The following is an 18360-nucleotide window of genomic DNA, read 5'->3' on the forward strand; positions in this document are numbered from 1 at the left end:
AATGATTTTGCTCCACATACCGAAGTGTAGTACTGGAAGGGGAAGAGGGAGCAAAACCTCCGTGTATATTCTGAGTGCTGTCACTGAGTTCCTTAAGATGATACAAAACTTCAGAATACCAGTGGGAATATTAATTGTACAGAGCTAAGGGAAGATCAGTAAGGCACACTGGGCTGAAAAAGAGCTGTGTAGACTTGTCCAGGCATTTGCATTCACAGGGTCTTTCTAATACAGAAGTTTCACAGCAATGTCTGCCTGTTTTCCCTGGGGTTGCAGCAGTTTTACATTTGTCACTACCAGCTGTGTATCATTAGTTGCTCCCTAGTGCATCGCACGTGCATGCTTGAACCATGCTGAATGATGTTTTCTGTTTATTGGTTTCCTTAGGGTAAAACTTCTCACTGCAGACAGAAAAGGCATGACCCTTATGTCTATTTGCTGGTTAGTAGGATCACTGGCCATTCAGCATGTTTGAGCAGGTGCAGAAGTACTACAGAAACCCACTAAGATCTGTATATAGTAGATTTCATGCCAGCAATGGCACGCGAGTCTCACATTAACTTTTCTGCATCCGCGTAAATACTGTTAATTTAAAAACTTTCAGTAACTGATTTAGAATGAGAAAGTATCCTCTGTTTACTTCAAACCAATTTAGGGACTGTGCTAGTCTGTAGCCCTTACTGCTGCAGAGTGGCTGCCTGTATGCAAAGTACATTCAGGCAGGTGAACGCTGAAGTAAGCAGGGACAGTTTTCCTCTGGTTGCTCTCCATGAATGGTGTACAAATTTTGCTTAGTCTTCATTAGTACAGCGGCAGTTCCTTTAGTGTGAAAATACTGAAAGCTGAAGGTCCCTTTATAGTTCCCTCTAGAATCCTTTGGCAGAAACGTGAAGGTGAGATCTTAACTCCAGCAGATAAGTCCTGCAGTTATCGGGCTTCAGCCCCCTTCCTCCACACCCTCAACAAATATTCTGTGTTGCATTGTGTGTGTTTTTTTGTTTGTTTTGTTTGATAATTTAAATATGCCTCCGAGATATTTCCAGTGTATTACATAGATTACATGGAAGGTGATACTGCAGTGCACTGCCAAGTCCTTTGCCTGCCTCGGGTCAAAATAGTGGCAAGGTGTTTTGCTGCAATTAAATATGTTTGTTAAATAATGTTTGACATTTATTTACAAGCCCAAGAAGATGACCTTAAAAAAAAAAAAAAAAAAAAAAAAGGAAATGAGAAACAAACAGAAACAAACATACATATGTCCCCAGTAAAGTCAGAGTAGAATCAATGTTAAAGTTTCTCATTTTGCAGTTCTGTTAGGAATGGTAGATTAAGGCAGTGGAATTGGAAATATAACCTTCTTTTGGCTGATAACCTTATTTTTTTCCGCTAGATGCTCAGCAAATCTTTGACATATTGCTCATAGTGGTTAATGTTGTCTTGCTCCTGCTTTTTTTTCTGCTGTACTTATTTTCAGCCCAAGCTAGATTTACCTAATTTGCACAAACTGCCCTTCTGGGGTCCCTATTGAGCACCATTGGTACAGAGCAATTTGTAACATATCATGTTTCATTTCCTTTGAGAAATGACAATTATAGTATAAATGCATTCCTGAATCTCCAGAAACAGCTCTGCATAAGCTCAGGACACTTCTTTTATATATACTGTAGCATGCATGCTATTAAAAATATATATATATATATCTTTTGTTTGTTTTGCTGAAGTCCTCACTTCTGTTCAAAAATATCACTGGAGTTTTACTACCCTTTGACTTATATTACTCTTCCTTCTTGTATACCAAATGTATTTCTTTTTTCACTTTGTTTTGCAAGAGGAATTAGAAGAGTTCATAGGCAGCTTTTTATTTGTAACATGCCAAAACAATGTTTTCACAGTCTCACATCTGTGTGAGATTTGGTATTAAACCCACGTCACCCGTAAAATGTGGTATCAACTGCTATAGAAAGCACACTGCAACAAAGGAGTTGAAAATGGTCTTTGTGTAAGCATAGATCTTACTGTTCTGGAAAACAAAACAAACTTCACTGTCCTTCACCCTACTTTCTTTCAAGCCTTCATTTAGCTGCTGCAATTGATTTAATCAGGCCTCGATACATTCCTATTGCATTTTGGAGAATATTTTCACCTAAGAATTTGCTTTGCTTTATGTTTAATCTAAAGCGATAATCTTGAAATGTGATTCAGCTCTATGGTAAATGCAGAAAACTAAGTCTGTTGGGCTCCCAAAGCACATGCATCTGAAGTTAGGATTCTCTAATTGCACAAACTACTTCAGCGGCTTTCTGGATGTTCTGCTGAACTGTGCAATGCCATTATGGTGTTCTTGTTGATCCGTTGTTTTTTTTTAAATATGTTGTACCAAAATGCTGTGAACTTCTAGCAGAGAATGTTTTTTTCTCTGTGATGTTACTAAATGAAAACTGCCTCTTATCTAATTATCTACATTGCTTGCTACAATATGCACATGAACAATTATTTCAACCCTATGCTCAGGTGTCTGTATTCATGCCTTTTTTCTTTTCCCTGTTTCCCTGTTGTTAGTGGATCTGCTGGAACTGAACACAACAACTGAAATTTTCAGACAGCACAAGTTGAGTCAAAATGACCAGCTCATTGGTGTCCAGGATGTGATCAGCTGTCTTACTACCATCTACAGTGGACTTGAAGAGAAACACAGTGACATGGTTAATGTTCCTCTCTGTGTAGATATGTGTCTTAACTGGCTACTCAATGTGTATGATAGGTAAGTAATATGCTTCTGCTCATGGTGTTTATAGGAATTTAGTGATGTATTAACTTAGTGTGAATGAAGATAGCACATCATGTATCAAAAATGCTAGACTTGTAGGACTGTTATATGAATTTTTCAGGTGTACTTTCTGGACTAAGTGTTCACAGTAGAAAAACAATTCAGCCTGAGGAAGTTCTTTTTCAAAAAGTCATACCTTTTGACAGTTTTGATACAGATATTAAAGTGCAGTAGCTTAAAATGAGAAATTGCAACAGTCCATAGTACAGACCAGTGTTCCTGTACTTCACAGATTTTTAAAATTTTATTTAGTTAATGTGGCAGGGGCCTGAAAGGGTTGTGACAATACGTATGACTGTTTGCCAGTTATATGCTGACTACTTGTTATGTTTTAGCATTCCAGTATTTTAGTCTAATGAGACACTTAGGTTAATTAGACTCCTTGTCATTACTTCTGGAATATTGGAGAGCACATAAAATAATGACTGGGACTTCTTTGGGCAAATATTTTTATTTTGCAGATCTTTGTATTGTGGATGAATTTACATTTCACTTACAGCAGTAGATGAGTGGCTTGCTTCACTTAAATATTGTTGGATATTTAGAGTAAGAGGCTTAATAAGGTCAGAGAATTTTTTCTGTAGTTACTAGGGTTTTATTTTAAAACTGTCACTCGTTATTTTTTTGGTTTACCTTTGTTTCCTAACTTCAGTTAGACGTCAGTTGTTTAATCTGTTCATATTTAAAATGCATATAGTAAGCAACAAACCATTCTCTTTCGTAATGTTTCCTTGGTCCTACTTCCCCTTGCTGTTAACATTGGAAGCATTAGTATAGGTAATTGTTCAAACTGACGAAGGGCTTTAATATTACTTCAAACTTTGAAGAATGGAGGATGAAGGTTACCTCTTACAGCTTGTTTCCTTGCTCCCCTGTCAAATCCGTTCAAGAAAAAAAGTTTTCTTTTGCTGAAAGAGAGCAGGCACCAATTTTCAACTGTATTTTTTTTTTTTTTAATTGGCCTTTAGGAAAGAACTAATTTGTCTCTTGGCATTTCAGTTGTTTATTGCACTGGTGTTATATGTATACAATGTTTCAAATCATTAAACTGTCTACAAAAAGCATCTGTTAGTCGCATGCTATTAACCTGAGATTTAATTACGGATTCACAGATTGATGGCAAGTTAGGAAGTTCTTCAGACTTACCTACAGATGTCTTTGGCCCTTAAAAAGAACCAATTTATTTTTGGAAATAGTAGACAAGGCTGTTGTGTTCTGGTATTTTCTGACACATCAGGAATGATTCATCCTTCAAGCTGAGCAGAGGAGAGAAACAGATTAAATTTACTCGGTGACTTTTACTTCCTCAAGGACTCACGGGTTGTTCCAGAAAGCAACGTTTGCCCTATGGACATTTTGCAAACTTAAAGCACCTTGAGTTAATTAGTCCAGATGATTTTTAAAATAAAATTAAAAATAAATATTTTGCCTTTTTCAAGTGAGAGCCATGAAATAAAGTGATTGATCGATTAAATCATGCAGGCAGGCCTGTATTTAAATCATCCAGAAGCAATAGCTGGTGGTTATTGTTCTGGACTACATACTGTCAAATTTTCTAAAATATCCAATGAAAACGGACCAATAGCTTTCAGTATGGGACAACTGAACAACCCATAAAATCAGTTATTTTAGATATTTTAAAGTCTGTCATACATTATATAAGTATATATATACTACGTACTACTAACTGTGGGCAATGACTCATTATTCAATAAGAATTTCCCGTATGGAAATTTCTATATGCGTTGTGTTTTTATTACCTATTCTTTTTCTAGTTTACCTGACAAATTAAAACATCATGTTGAGTTAATATCCCAGGTTTCTCCCAGCCTGAGTTTTTATGCTCTTGCACTGCAGCCCCTGGGGAGTGGGAGAAATGAGGAACATAGTTTCTGTTTCAGATATCATGGACATGTTGCATCTGTATTTCTTATTCTCGCTGCTCGCAACTGTCACTGCCTTTCTGCATCCACAAATTCTGCTATCTACTGAAATACAATATAGGATAAAAGCACTCTCTCTATTAATGCTGTGGCTATTTTTTTGCACATACTTTTTTTTTTTGTCATTTGTCTATGATACTGTAAGGTAGTAATAGTCATTTTTTGCAGAAAAAAGTTGTTTAATATTCTCTGCAGCTGTTGGATCTCTGAAACAGATAAATTGGGCTCTCCTTGGATGGAGAATCCAAAACATGGATGTGTTTTGGATTCTCCATCCAAAAACAATGCTACAAAGTTAATTTTACTCAACTCTCTCTTGCCTCTCTACCTGTGCAGTATGGTACCCACTGATGAGTATGACCTCTTTCCTTGGGCCTATGTGATTTCCCACTAAGCTAGTTTTCTCTGTGGTATTGCACCTTTAAGGCACTCTCTGTCCCACCATGCCTAGAAAATATGTGAAACTTGGGTGTTTTTTTTGTTTTGTTTTGTTTTTTCTTTTTTCTTTTTTGATGCTACTTTCGGCAGGTTTAAAACTTGAATTAATTCTGGATTCTCTGCCAGCTCCTGACAAGCAGTAGATGAAGGTGCAACAGCGAGTTCATATCTGAGGCATACAGCCCAGGTCCTGCCAGAAACTTAACCACAGACAAACAAATACTCTAGAAAACAAGATTTTTTAAATTTCCTCCTTTCCCTAATCTCTCTAACCACTCTCTTTTCTTTCCAAAGAGAAAGAGGGAAAAAAATGCAGTTTGTTTGAGGACAAAGAATGTCAGTGTCACATTAAGGCCGACAAGACCTTAGAACTGGGGCAGGAGGGCTCAGATATATCTAAGGTGGTGAATGACCTTTTGTAAACATAAAAAGTGCTTGCCATTTTTACCTGAAGACAGATCAGAGGTCAATAATGTGCCATTTTTTATACTGCCTGTCATTAAATTGTCTGAGAATGGGCAACTTTACACCAGTTAATAGAGATATGATGGTTTGGTCTTTCCTTAACCAATATCAGAGTAAATAATGTCTGAGCTGCTGAAGTGGTCTTATCAATTGACTTTGTAATGACAGGCATGCTTGTATTGCTTTGATGTGTGTCATAATAGCATGCTGGCACTTAATTCTAAACACTTGAGCCATAAATTTTGTATGAATTCAAGTTTTAAAGCTTCCTGAACCTTTCCACTGTAAGAGCTTGATTTGAGGTTCTGTATAGATAGTTGTGGGATTCAGAGAGACCTGGAGAGGCTTGAGAAGTGGGCCGATGAAAATGTCAGTATGTTCAGTGAAGGGAAATGGCAAGGGGAAGGAAAAACCTCATGACCCTGAACAGGCAGGATGTCTACTGGCTGGAAAGCAGCTTTGCAGAAAAGATCTTCAAGGTCCTGTTGGAAACCAAGTTGAATACAAACCAACAAAATGTGCTTGTGGCAAAGGCCAACAGGCTCCTGGACTGCATTAGCACTGGTGTTATCAGCAGGTGGATGATGATCCTGTCCTTCTACTCAGCACAGGTGAGGTCATGTATGGAGAGCTCTTCTTGGCAGTACTTGGCTTCCTATTACAAGATCTGAGCATACTGGGTAGAATCTGGTGAAAGGACCGTGGAGATGATTAAGGGATAGAAATGTCTGATGGATGATGAGAGGTTGAGAGCTGCAACTGTTTAGCCTAGAGAAAAGACTAAGGGGGATCTCATCTGTGTGCACTGATACCTGATGGGAGCAGAAGAGAGGATAAAGCTGGGCCCTTCTTACTTGTGCCCAGTGACATAACAGGAGGCAGTGGGCACAAACTGAAACACAGGAAATTCCAGATAAATATGTAAGAAAAAGATTTTTGCATTGTGAGGGTAATCAAGCACAGTGGGATGGGTTGTCCAGAGACACTGTGGAGTCTCCATCCTTGAAGTTTTTCAGTACCCAACTAGACAGCATGGTCCTGGGCAACCTGCTTCAGGCGAGTCCACTCTGAGCGGAGAATTGATTTCACAGCCTCACTGATTTTGTATCTCTATAAGCTGGGCAAACTTAAAGCATTGAATAAGAAGTATCAATGCTACAAAATCTGTAGATTTAGTGTGAGGTTTTGTTGGTGGTTTTCTTGTGTGCATGCTTTCTGTGTTGTTCGCTTGTTTGTTTTATTATAGATAAAACTTCACTGCTAGAATTTAGCTATTTCCAAGAAAAAGGTTGGGGAAAAATACGTCACTCTTTAGAAAAATGTAATATTGTAGGCTTTTGAATGCCATTTACAATTTATTAAGGAAGTGGTTTTTGTGCAAAGTAGCTTTTTCAAAGTCCCTGCAACAACCTGCTGAAACCTGGAGAGCTTTGAAGCCTCCATGTGCGTGCCCTTACCTTTAAGCTGCCGAGTTCTCCTGAATTTCTTCCTTTAACAAACAATTGCACAAACACTCTAGGCAGTCCTTAATTAAATCAAACACAAGTGAATGTTCTGCTTTATTTTTCCTTTGAATACAAATTTAAAACACAGATAACCTTACTCGGGAAAGAACACTGAAAGCATTATCAGAGTTGCAAAAAGAACCGTTTGTGAGTTAGGCTCTGCCAGAATGATATCTTGTCTGTGATTGAAAGAGGTAATTTGAAGCTAAGCTTGAATGTATAAAATAGGTGGCACTTTTACAACATTCTGGAAAATTGGGTCCTGGTTTTCAAGCTAGGCAGTAAAAGTAATGGGCGCTTTTGATTAATTTGGCAATAACTTCTCTGTACCTCTGTTTCAACTTGTGGGATAGAGAAGATAATACCGTCTAGTCTCACAAGATTAGGTGATGGTTGTGAAGACAAATGCATTAATATTTGTAGGGTGGTTAGGTAGTGTACTGAGAAACCAGGAATAAATTAATAATCTTGTATTCAGTGCAACATTTGTGAAATAAATTAGATAGCAGAACATATGTTGATTGGGGTGGATATAAACGGATATCTAATAACCACTCCAGAAGTAATTAAAGGGTATATTCCATCACAAAAGTGATCAAACCAGTGTTTTGGATGATATTAATTTTATTATAATTTTACTTGCTGGAGAAGGACTCATCTAACCTTAAACGCCGTGTGCAAATACATGCAATTTAACTGCTGTTCTCATGGTCTGTTTGCTGTGTCTCACCTAAAGACAAATTGTGTGTGTTTTCTAGTCTTTGGAAACAGAAATCATCAGATCTCTCATAGAATATGTTTCTTGCACTGATCTTGAACTTTAAAATTGTCCTTTTCCATATACACGGGTTTTATTGTTTCAGATCTGTTTGAACAGTGTTTTTCTTGCAGGTTTAAAATCACTTGCTTTGATAGCTCTTTGTTAAGTTTGCTGAAGGTTTGCCTTGTGCTTTGGAGGTTTGTGGTTTTCTTTTCACATTGGACAAGAAGAGCACCAGGTCATGTTCCTTAGAAAGAATAACAGCTCCACATTGTCTAATTACTGCATGTCACTGACTGTGTGTTGGTGCACATGTATATCAGAACATTTTAGAAGGAAAAAATGAAGTAGAAGAAATTCCCTCAATATGAAAGCTTGGTGTTAGATCAAAGTGCTTGTTTCATGCTAGATTTCTTGCTGCATGCTTATATGCATCTTTTCAGTACGTTTCTCATTCTAAAGTCATGTCATGAATTTTATAGAGCTAAATTTCTGCCCTTTTGGAGCAGCGTGCACTGTTTTGACATTCAGCTGAGTTTTTGTAATGAAAGCATTCTTAATGTGTTGCAAAGTGTTAATTTGTTTTGAGATATAGAACAGAACTCACCGATGACTTTTTGTTTTGAATAGACTTGAGTTATACCGAAATGAAATTACTACATTACATTGCTCTATTTTTATAATTTCAGTGGCCGAACTGGAAAAATTCGAGTGCAGTCCCTGAAAATTGGTTTGATGTCTCTATCTAAGGGCCTACTGGAAGAGAAGTACAGATGTAAGAATGTATTTTATAAAATGCATTTTTGTATATAATTTAAAGTCGCATATATTAATGATGCAAATTGTTGGAAAATTTGCAGTATTACATTTCTTGAACCTGCAGCAAGAGTGTTTCCTTATGAGTAAGTGACAAAGAATTGTTTTCGTAATCACCTGTGACATTGGAGAAAGTAGGATCTATATCCTGACTGGAAAGTATTGATGTGAGTTATGCATTGTCATATTTCACAGCATTACAATTCTTCCAAAAGCAAAGGAAAATGTAGCTGTGTAGAAGCTAAAGAAGTGGTCTATTTGACTAATTTTCTTTAACTCTTTTCTGATTTTAACAAACAAAAACAAGCAATTTTTTTTTATGAGTATGAGAAAGATGTTTTGAATTCTGAAGATAATTTTCCAGTACATGTGCTTACTGCCAGAATTGTACAATGAAAATTTAAATGATATTGATTTAAATAACCTTACAAGCTTGAGAAATACTGAGTAGTTTGAAAATATTAGCTGAAAATATTTGATCAAAATAATTGCAGGAGTAGAAGAGAATCAATAAACCTTATGACAGAGCCTCATGAGAAATACAGAATGAGAGATTAAGCATTTTATTAGAGCATCATAGGTGATTGACAGTTATATATTAGGCACATAGTCTTAAAATTGCTTTTCATTGCAGTAATTCCCTTAGGCGTTTGGAGAAACCATATAAAATGGTTAGAAACAGCATTTGCCATGGGCTTTTGAAGTTCTGCATCAATTTCTGCTTTCTTTAAAAATGTTTGTAAGCCATCTTGTAATCCTGGATTCAGAATTTCAGATGCTGAAATATGCATAAGCTATTTGTACTTTTCCTCAATGCTTATGTAGTGAGGCATATTTCAGCATCTGAAGTAGAGCCCTTACTAAGACTTTGTTTTTTAATTTCTTTGTCATTTGACGTATCAGTGAAATAGTCCATAGCTAAATGGTCTTGTGGGCATATCTTTGTTTAGCAATGACAATTCAGAAGGTAATTTGCAATTTGGTGCAAAATTGAATTTTTTTTTACAGCTCGGGAGTTAGACTGCGGTTCACAGAATGATAGCCCTACAAAAAGATGGTTAAAAAAATAATTCCTACTGAGAATAAACTCACTTAAAACTGCTGTCACTAACCAGTTAGTATACTTGCAGTTGCTTAATAATACAGGCCCTGACAGCAAAATGAGGAAATGACTGCAGTGGATTAGTTTTTGTGTCTTTGCTTTGTGCCTAATGGTGAAATAAAAGCAGCAGCAGATCTGCAGTTCTTTTTTAAAAGACCAAGAAAATTAATGCAGAATAAGTCCCAGGAGAATTTCATGCCAAATGGTCATAACTTCAACTTGAAATACATCTGAAACTGAAATAGTAGCATAGCCTCCTAGGGCAGAGAATTAATAGTCAGTTAATGCATGCACTTTTTTTTTTTATCAGTATGCCTGGCTGTGATATCTTTTGTGTATTATTAGCTTTATTGTTTCTTTCTTGATTAGCCATGGAAATGTCAGAAAGGAAAATATTTCTTCAGTGTGAAAGAAATTTTGTGGAGAAACGAATGAAATTGCAGTATATGGGTTGTTGGCATTTGGTGGGAATGCAGTCAGCATTTTGGGGTCATCACATGTGTCACAAACTGACCTCCAGTGTGACCTTTCTTGCTTTTTATCATCTCCTACTACTCGTATACTGCTGAGACAGATTTTCTTATATCTGATGAGTGCTTTCAGATTCTCTTGTGAAAAATATTGATAATACTAATATTTTGAAAAAAAAATGAAGAAAAGCCACTTGAAAGAAAAACAGACCCCCAAATATGAGTCCTTTATGTGAATTTCTGCCTTCTGATTTTTCCTTTCTCACACTAGTTCCTGATGTTTGCCTTTTCTTTTTGGCTGTATTTCTTCTAAGTATTTCTGAGTCTTTGGCAATCCCGGGCATTGTAAGGTGTGAGCAGGCATTGTAAAGGTGTGGTTGGAGTCCTTAAGCAGGGCATGGACTACACTGACAGTGAATTAAATGTTGCTCAGGTAGAAAGGCATTTCTTCTCAGAGTGGCTGGTTGTAAAACAGGCAAGTTTCTTGTTTTTAAGAAAAGTTTTGTTTGGACCTTTCAATTGTTGTAAATTGCTTATCCAGCTTTCCACTCAGGTGTTTTCTGTCTCAGCCTGCACAGTTTCGGTTTTCAGGAATCAGTTTGAAGAAACGTAATTTCTGGGCTGCTGAGATGTTAGATTTCTGAAATAATATGATAAACAAGGAATGACAATTCCAATTTGCCACTAAAGTTGACCTTCATCTTTCTCTCTTCTATTTTGGGGAAAATCAAACTTTTGCACTTCTTTTTCTACTATCAATCTTTTTTTTTTCTTCTATCTTTTTACCAGCCAGCATTAGTTGCATTCACTTCCATTAAAAATAGCAATTTTGTTGACCACGCATTCATTTCTAATATAGGTAGATCTTCTCAATTCAACCATTTTTAAAGGTTTTATTTTTCAAGTAAGCTTCTTTTAAATACACTGCTCTGCAGTTGACATGAGAATGAATCTTTAATTTAAAAAAATCTCAATTACTTCCGAAAAAACATTGAAGCCTCAATTAAAGAATGCCTATTCTTGAAAATGCTTAAAGACATGCTTAGCTTCAAGCAGATGCCTGGGTGCTCCTGTGAATAAAAATGGACCTGTGAACATAATCACATTGTGGTAAACTGTTTACATCTCCAGTTATAGAGCAAATGGTTCAGGGCCCCCTCTTTATTTTTTCCATTTGAAAGGCTGATTATCTGATCTAGCTGTATCAATGTTATGCTCTATTTGGACCCCAAAACAAAGGGGCATATGTGAGCTACCTGTGGAAAATGATGGCTGGCCTTACCTTGCCCTCACATAATTCCTGGTGATTTTGGGGGAAAGAGTTGGTTGACTTTCATCAATGAACCCATCTCCCATGTCTGCCACTTCACAGCTGCTTTTTGAATCTCCTTTGCTAGAATACAACTCATGGGTTTTTATAAGGATGTTGTTGGCCAGATAGTAGGAACATTTTTGCTTTCTGTGCCTTTAGTTGAACATTGTCACACTAATGGCATTGAGGATTTGCAGGGAGGAGGACACCATTCATTAACTCCTTTGGACACTGACATTCAATTATATGGCACAGATACCAGTGTTAAGTTGTTGTTGCTGTTGTTTTTTCTGGGGTATTTTGGAGGAGTTTGAGCTCTCCACTGTATTTGCTGATTTCCTCCTTACATCAGCCTAAGCTGTTCACTCTCCTTCTCTATCCTGCCATGTCATTGTTCTTCTGTTTTTTGGCTTCCAATCAACTGAAGCTTTCGGGCTTGGGAAAGTTTCCTCCTCCTCCCAGTTGCAGCAGAGAGCAAATTGCTCTTGCGGTGCCTGTTTCCACTGACACTGCCTGATTGAAAAATCAAGCAGGTATTTTTTACCTTCTCATTTTTTGAACTGGGCTCTTACGTACTTGAAAACTATTCCAGCTGCAGCTGCAAACCTACAGCAGGGCAGTGCTTGTGCTGTCAGTGCTGTTGTCCATGAGGATTGTCCTACTGCTAGGTGCTGAAGATGCTGGAACATCTGCTTGTCTAGTCAGGACAAATATAAGAAACTCTAAAAATTCATTCAGTTGTCTGGATTTCTGTTTTGTGAAAATCCTTTCTTCTGCCTCAGCTCCCTTTCCAAGAGAAAAGATAGGAGCCGTCTTTCTGAAATGTGCTGGCAAAGCTTGACAGTTACTCCAAATGAAGTATAAAACATTTTATGGAGCATAATAAAACAGTTTCTCTTGAATGTTTCTGAACAAAGCTTGTCTGTTTCTCAATCACAAGTGCAATCAGATTGAATTTTCAAATTTCTTGTCTTTCTAATCTATTAACATTTGTTCAGGTAGGAAATGTGAAGTAGGAGTATAGTAGCATAGTACTAACGACTTTTTTTTTTTTAAAACATTATTTGGAGCTTTAATCCAAGGCAGCAACTGAGTGCAAAAAGAGATTGTAAAAGCCAACTTTAACTGAAAACCAAGAATTCATGATTCTTTTGTAACTCACACCATCTGCAGAACTTTTCTAAGGCTCTTTTCTAAGAAGAAATGTGTTTAAGATATTTCAGAAGAGATTAATCTTGTGACTAAATAAGAATCTACACAACTATAAAGTTCATAAATTGAGGATTGTTGGAGTAATGTGGGTTTTTAGCTGAAATTTTTAACACTTGAAAATCTCCAGAGAGCTCAATCAGATTTATAGAGAAACTAAGAAGTATTTTCTGAGCTGTGCACAGGTCTATTAATTCAATACTTTTCTGAGACTCTTAAGTAGGTACAAGCACTATCTTTTTTCCCAGTAAGTGTCTGTGCTGCGAGCAATTTACTCGATCCTTTCAGCCTCAAATTTTTCTGTTGCATCAGCTTCCCAGAGCCCCACTTATGCTGCAGGGCTCATCATGTGCCTTAGGAAAGGGAATCAATAAAAAAAACGTGTGTAGAAACAGATGTGGTTTTCTAGGAAGCAAACATGATTCCTGTTGAGCACAAAAAGATATTTCAGTTTTGTCATGTCTCTGTCTTTGTCAATAGCTGGTCATGAGTAGTAGGAGCTATAATAATGTTATGTATTGGGAAGTACCTTATGTAGCTGTATGGTTCAGTTCATCTGGCCTGATTGCTCTCGGTTGTATTGTTACAGATCCAACAAAAGTAGTCAAAGTAGTTAAGATTTAGGAGAGGGTACACTGTTGGAAACGGGCAGGCAATCATCTGTCCCTACATCTGGATTAAAGGAATGACAAAACTCAAGCTGTTGTTTTACTGAGTAAGAGGGGCGTGGATGAAAATGAAACGAACTGGTGCCTCTTGTTGGTATTGCAGATCTCTTCAAGGAAGTGTCAGGTCCCACAGAAATGTGCGACCAGAGGCAGCTTGGCCTGCTGCTGCATGATGCCATCCAGATCCCCCGGCAGCTGGGTGAGGTGGCGGCTTTTGGTGGCAGCAACATTGAACCCAGCGTGCGCAGCTGCTTCCAGCAGGTGAGACAGCAAAAACTTCATGGGAAAAACCTGTCATGAGCTCTGTAAGATTTACCTGGTGTAAAAATAGCAGAGGGACTTAAAAACTCAACTTGCCGTTAGTTTTCTTAAAGAAACAAATATGCTCCTGCAAATGAATTGTTAATATTACTGGGAAGTTATTGATAAAGATGAGCTGTGAATATTTGATTCATCATTTAGGAGACAATCAAATTATTTTCTAGCAAAAGAATGCATAAATATTGGTGTTAGTGACAATATTAGCTGCTATGAGTGGTGTTAAAATTTTTGTAGCAGCCATTTTACCCTGCTTCACATCATTCAAACCTGATCTTGTAGGGACTGTGTACCCGTTGGAACAAGATGTGATCTCAACAGAACAGGAAAATGATGGCAATAGTAATTTTTGACCCTATGCAGCAGGAAATTATTTAGCACTGTTTTTCTGACAGTAGAGCTTGCAGTTGCATGAAATTTCAACCACAGTCATTTATATTTCGTGAGCCTTTATGCAGCAGATCAGAACATAAAATAAAGCTGTGTTACAGCCTGCTGTCAAGTTCATACCGCATATAGTCAATTAATGAGGCTGCAAGGAGCTTCTATCTTTTAAAGAAGATGAGAAGGAAGATGTCGCAATGGAACACAACCTAACTTAGGATTTGTCAGGGATGCCTAAGGCTCTGGCTGTGTGGTAGTGATAACTGTACATCCAGAGTACATTACTTCTCTGAAAGTGACTGCTTTATGCATTGTCAGAAATTATATATGGATTAAAATATCACAATATATAAAATTACTGACTTGAATATCTGCAGTTTTATTGAATCCAGCAGATTAAGTGTTACAAAGAACTTGTAATAAATTTTTCTTTCACCATTCTTTATAAAATAGACACTTGCTTTCATCCTGTGCTGTGAAAATCCAGTTATGCTACCTTTTTTTTTTTTTACAGCTATTTGTTTATTTAGCTTTTTAAATTCATTTCTGAACTCTGAGATGATTGAGGTTGAGAGACTGTATGTAGAAATCTTGAATAATTTGCTGGATACATATGGAAGTTGTTTTAACCAGTTAATGTTAAAATCTCTTAGGTTTTAACGTTGCTGTTTCAGACAACAAGGGATGATGATTGGCTTATCTATCATTGGCCTCAAGTGGTTCAAGTCATACTAAAATGAATTATTAACTTGTTAGTGGCAGACTGTGTAGCACAGAGGAGCAATCTTATATGTTCCTCATCTGCCCAATTTCCCACACTGTTTATCTGTGAGTGAGATACAGTAGTAAGGTGATATTAATTATATAAGGTGTTTTATAGTATTTTATACTGATGATCCATTTGCATCTCTCATCTCACATGAGTGCCTCAAGTTCTCTTGTGAGGTCTCATCTAGAGTACATCCAGGCATGAGACCCCCAGCAGAAGAAAGAGGTGGAACTGTAGGAGTGGGTTCTGAGGGCCACAAAGCTGATCAGGAGGCTGGAGCACCTCTCCTTTGAGGGTAGAGGCTGAGGGAGATGTGCCTGGAGAAGACTCCAGAGAGACCTCATTATGGCCTTCCTTTATGGCTTATAAACAGGAGAAGAACTGGCTTTTTACATGGTATGATAGTGATAGGAAAATGGGGAATGGTTTAAAACTAAAAGAGAAGATATTTAGGTTAGATGTTAGGAGAAAATTCTTTACTCAAGGGATGGTGAGACACTGAAACAGGTTGCCCAGAGCGATAGAAGAGAAGTATCCGGGGAGACCTTATTGCGACCTTCCAGTACTTGAATGGAGCATATAAATAGGAGGGGGAATGGCTGTCTGCGAGGGTAGATAGTAACAGGACAAGGGGGAATGATTTTAAACTAAGACTCGGAGGTTTAGGTTAGATACTGAGAGGAAGTTTTTCATACACAGGGCGGTGACCCACTGGAACAGGTTGTCCAAGGGGTTGTGGATGCCCCATCTCTGGGAGCATTCAAGGGCAGGCTGGATGAAGGCAGCTTGGTCTTGTGGTTGGTGACCCTGCACACAGCAGGGGGGTTGAAACTTGATGATCATTGTGGTCCTTTTCAACCCAGGCCATTCTATGATTCTATGATTGTATTATTGTGAATACCCCATCTATTGCGGTGATCAAGGCCAGGTTAGATGGGACCCTGGGCAACCTGATCAGGTGGGTGGCAGCCCTGCCCATTGCAGGGGGTTGAAATTGGATGATCGTTAAGGTCCTTTCTAACCCAATTCATTCAATGATTCTATGATTTATAATTAGGAAAGCACAAGGTATGCAGCAGGATGTCAGAGCTATCTCATCCTAGTGAAAACAAGTATTTTGCTGGTGGGGAAAGCACATTATTCCTTTTTTCCTCCTAGCAGCAAAAACAAAAAGGCTTGAGTTTAAGAAGCCTTGTGTTGCTTTTAATCATGTGTTACAATTTTAAGTATAGCTTTCATTTTAAATTGCATTCTGTTACAGTGAGCTCAGAAAGGCAATGCCTATTCTTATTGCTGATATTGCTGACAAATAGGATGAACGTAATTCCTTTATAGCTAGGTTCCTCTATCAGTTACAACTTGAATGCAAACATGTTTATTTGATCTTAAAACAGTCATGCTATCATGTTAGCTCGGCTGCATTCTTTCAATGACTGCATATAAAGTGACAGATTTATTTTTCTCTTTAAAAAAAAAACAAAACTTCTGTATTTAACATGCTAACTGGAGAGAATACAATGGGCTCAGAATACAGCTTAAATTTTTTTCATGAGTCTTATGGCAGTTACTAGACCCTTGCAGGCAGTACTGTCTTCTAGCAATCTGACATCAATGTTAAATGACAAGATTGCCATATTGGAAATGCAGAAGATTCTTCCCTTTAGTGCTCTCTCCCTTTTTTTGAGTCCTTTCGGTTCAAACATGCCTTTATCGTGGACTGCTCCATCTTTGTTACCACCTGTCTCCTCTATCCCGGATGTTTAGCCCTTTGCTTTCTAACTGTCTGTCTTGTTTTCTGTATTTGCATTAAGACTGTTTCATGTATCCTTTAACAGGTTATTTATTAATTTGACACTGAATGGATTAACATAGGGTTGTATTTTTTTTTTATTCTAAAGAAAAATTGTTTGTTGAGGCTTTTAAAATTTTATTTCTTTTTATTTTTATTATTTTAAATTCATATATATGTATACTTTCCACAGAACCACAATAAGCCAGAAATTACTGTAAAACAATTTATAGATTGGATGCACTTAGAGCCACAGTCTATGGTATGGCTACCAGTTCTGCACCGCGTGGCAGCTGCGGAAACAGCAAAACATCAGGCCAAGTGTAACATCTGCAAAGAATGTCCAATTGTTGGCTTCAGGTAAGAGAAGGGGAGCTTGGAGCAGAATTTCTCAGAAAATATCTACTTTTTCACATACCACAAGTTACATGTTAGTTACATATTTGCTTTTTTTACCATTTTACCCATTTAAGATAGGAACTGCCACCCCTAGTTAGACCACAGTGTGGATCTCTTTTGAGGAGCACCTGAACCACTATGTTTCTGGCTCATCTAGTGCCACTGGTAAATACGAAGCGGTCTTGTGACTGACAGATGAGAAGAATGGGCTGTTATAATATTTTGGCACTGGTGGATGCAAGAGGCAGCAAATGGAAGTGTAAATGCTCTCCGTATGTTCTGTGAGCACAAGAGCAAAAGAAACTGATCAGTAAGAAAAAAAAAAAAGCTCATCTATGTCTCACATAGAGCAAGAGGTGAATTGGCTACCTGCCCCGATCTCCTCCATAAATGCTGTGAAGCAGTCAGTCATGTCAGCTAGTACTAACTCCCTTCAGCAGCAATCCTTCCTTGCTTGGCACAAACATTTATACGTTACTGTGATGAAACTTGCACAGTCTTGCACAGTTTCTATCTTGAAGCACTGAACATGGTATAAGTTTAGGCTGTTCAACGTAAGCTGTGAATTCTCAAGGGAAGAATGGCTCCAAGGATATTCTTGTTATTCTCCTGAACAGTATATGCTTTTACTGTGAATCATGAGGCTTTGGTTGTTTGGTGCCCTTTGTGAGTACTGTTACAGCTAACATACATCTGTGTGTTGATTGCTCCAGATTATAAAAGATGCAAAACGAATTAGGGAAGCAGATCTAAATATAACTGTTCACTTTTCCACTATTGTGGTTATATAATTCAGTGTTTTATGTAGGAATGATAAATTGGTCATATCTTTAAGTGATTTTGAGGATTTTCTTCAGATGCTGAGGCAGATGAGTCATTTTTGTTCCTTATGTTTTCTCTTTCTGCTTGCTTCTGCTATGTTAAAGGATAGTAATGTGAATCTTTGGTCAGACTCATCGCACCTAGCTTTAGACGTGCAAACTTTAGTCAGTCTTGTAAGAGCTAGTGGTTGTCTTCTTTCACGATAAATATGGAGGCGTTAAGTACTTCCAGAAGTTATTAATCTGATCAAAGTCTTTTGCCTGTCTTATGAGGAGATGAAAGATAGATGTTTCAATTTTTCTTAATTAACACTTGTCAGAGTGTAGAGAGGCTAAGCTCCAGTTTATATATCTTGTAGATGCCT

General features: G+C 37.5%; 1 protein-coding gene across 1 annotated transcript in view; it reads left to right on the forward strand.

Annotated features, from left to right (window-relative positions):
• Positions 1 to 18360, forward strand: part of UTRN (utrophin) — a gene marked incomplete at both ends in the record, with an annotated part of 311326 nt that overhangs the window by 261154 nt on the left and 31812 nt on the right. Inside the window, 4 exons of the mRNA XM_079550328.1 lie at positions 2560 to 2761; positions 8628 to 8713; positions 13619 to 13776; positions 16969 to 17135. Of these exons, the coding sequence (XP_079406454.1) occupies positions 2560 to 2761; positions 8628 to 8713; positions 13619 to 13776; positions 16969 to 17135 (613 nt within the window). The remainder of the gene's footprint in view (positions 1 to 2559; positions 2762 to 8627; positions 8714 to 13618; positions 13777 to 16968; positions 17136 to 18360) is intronic.

This window comes from Tetrao urogallus (assembly GCF_951394365.1).
Source record: "Tetrao urogallus genome assembly, chromosome: 2".
Taxonomy (NCBI): Eukaryota; Metazoa; Chordata; class Aves; order Galliformes; family Phasianidae; genus Tetrao; species Tetrao urogallus.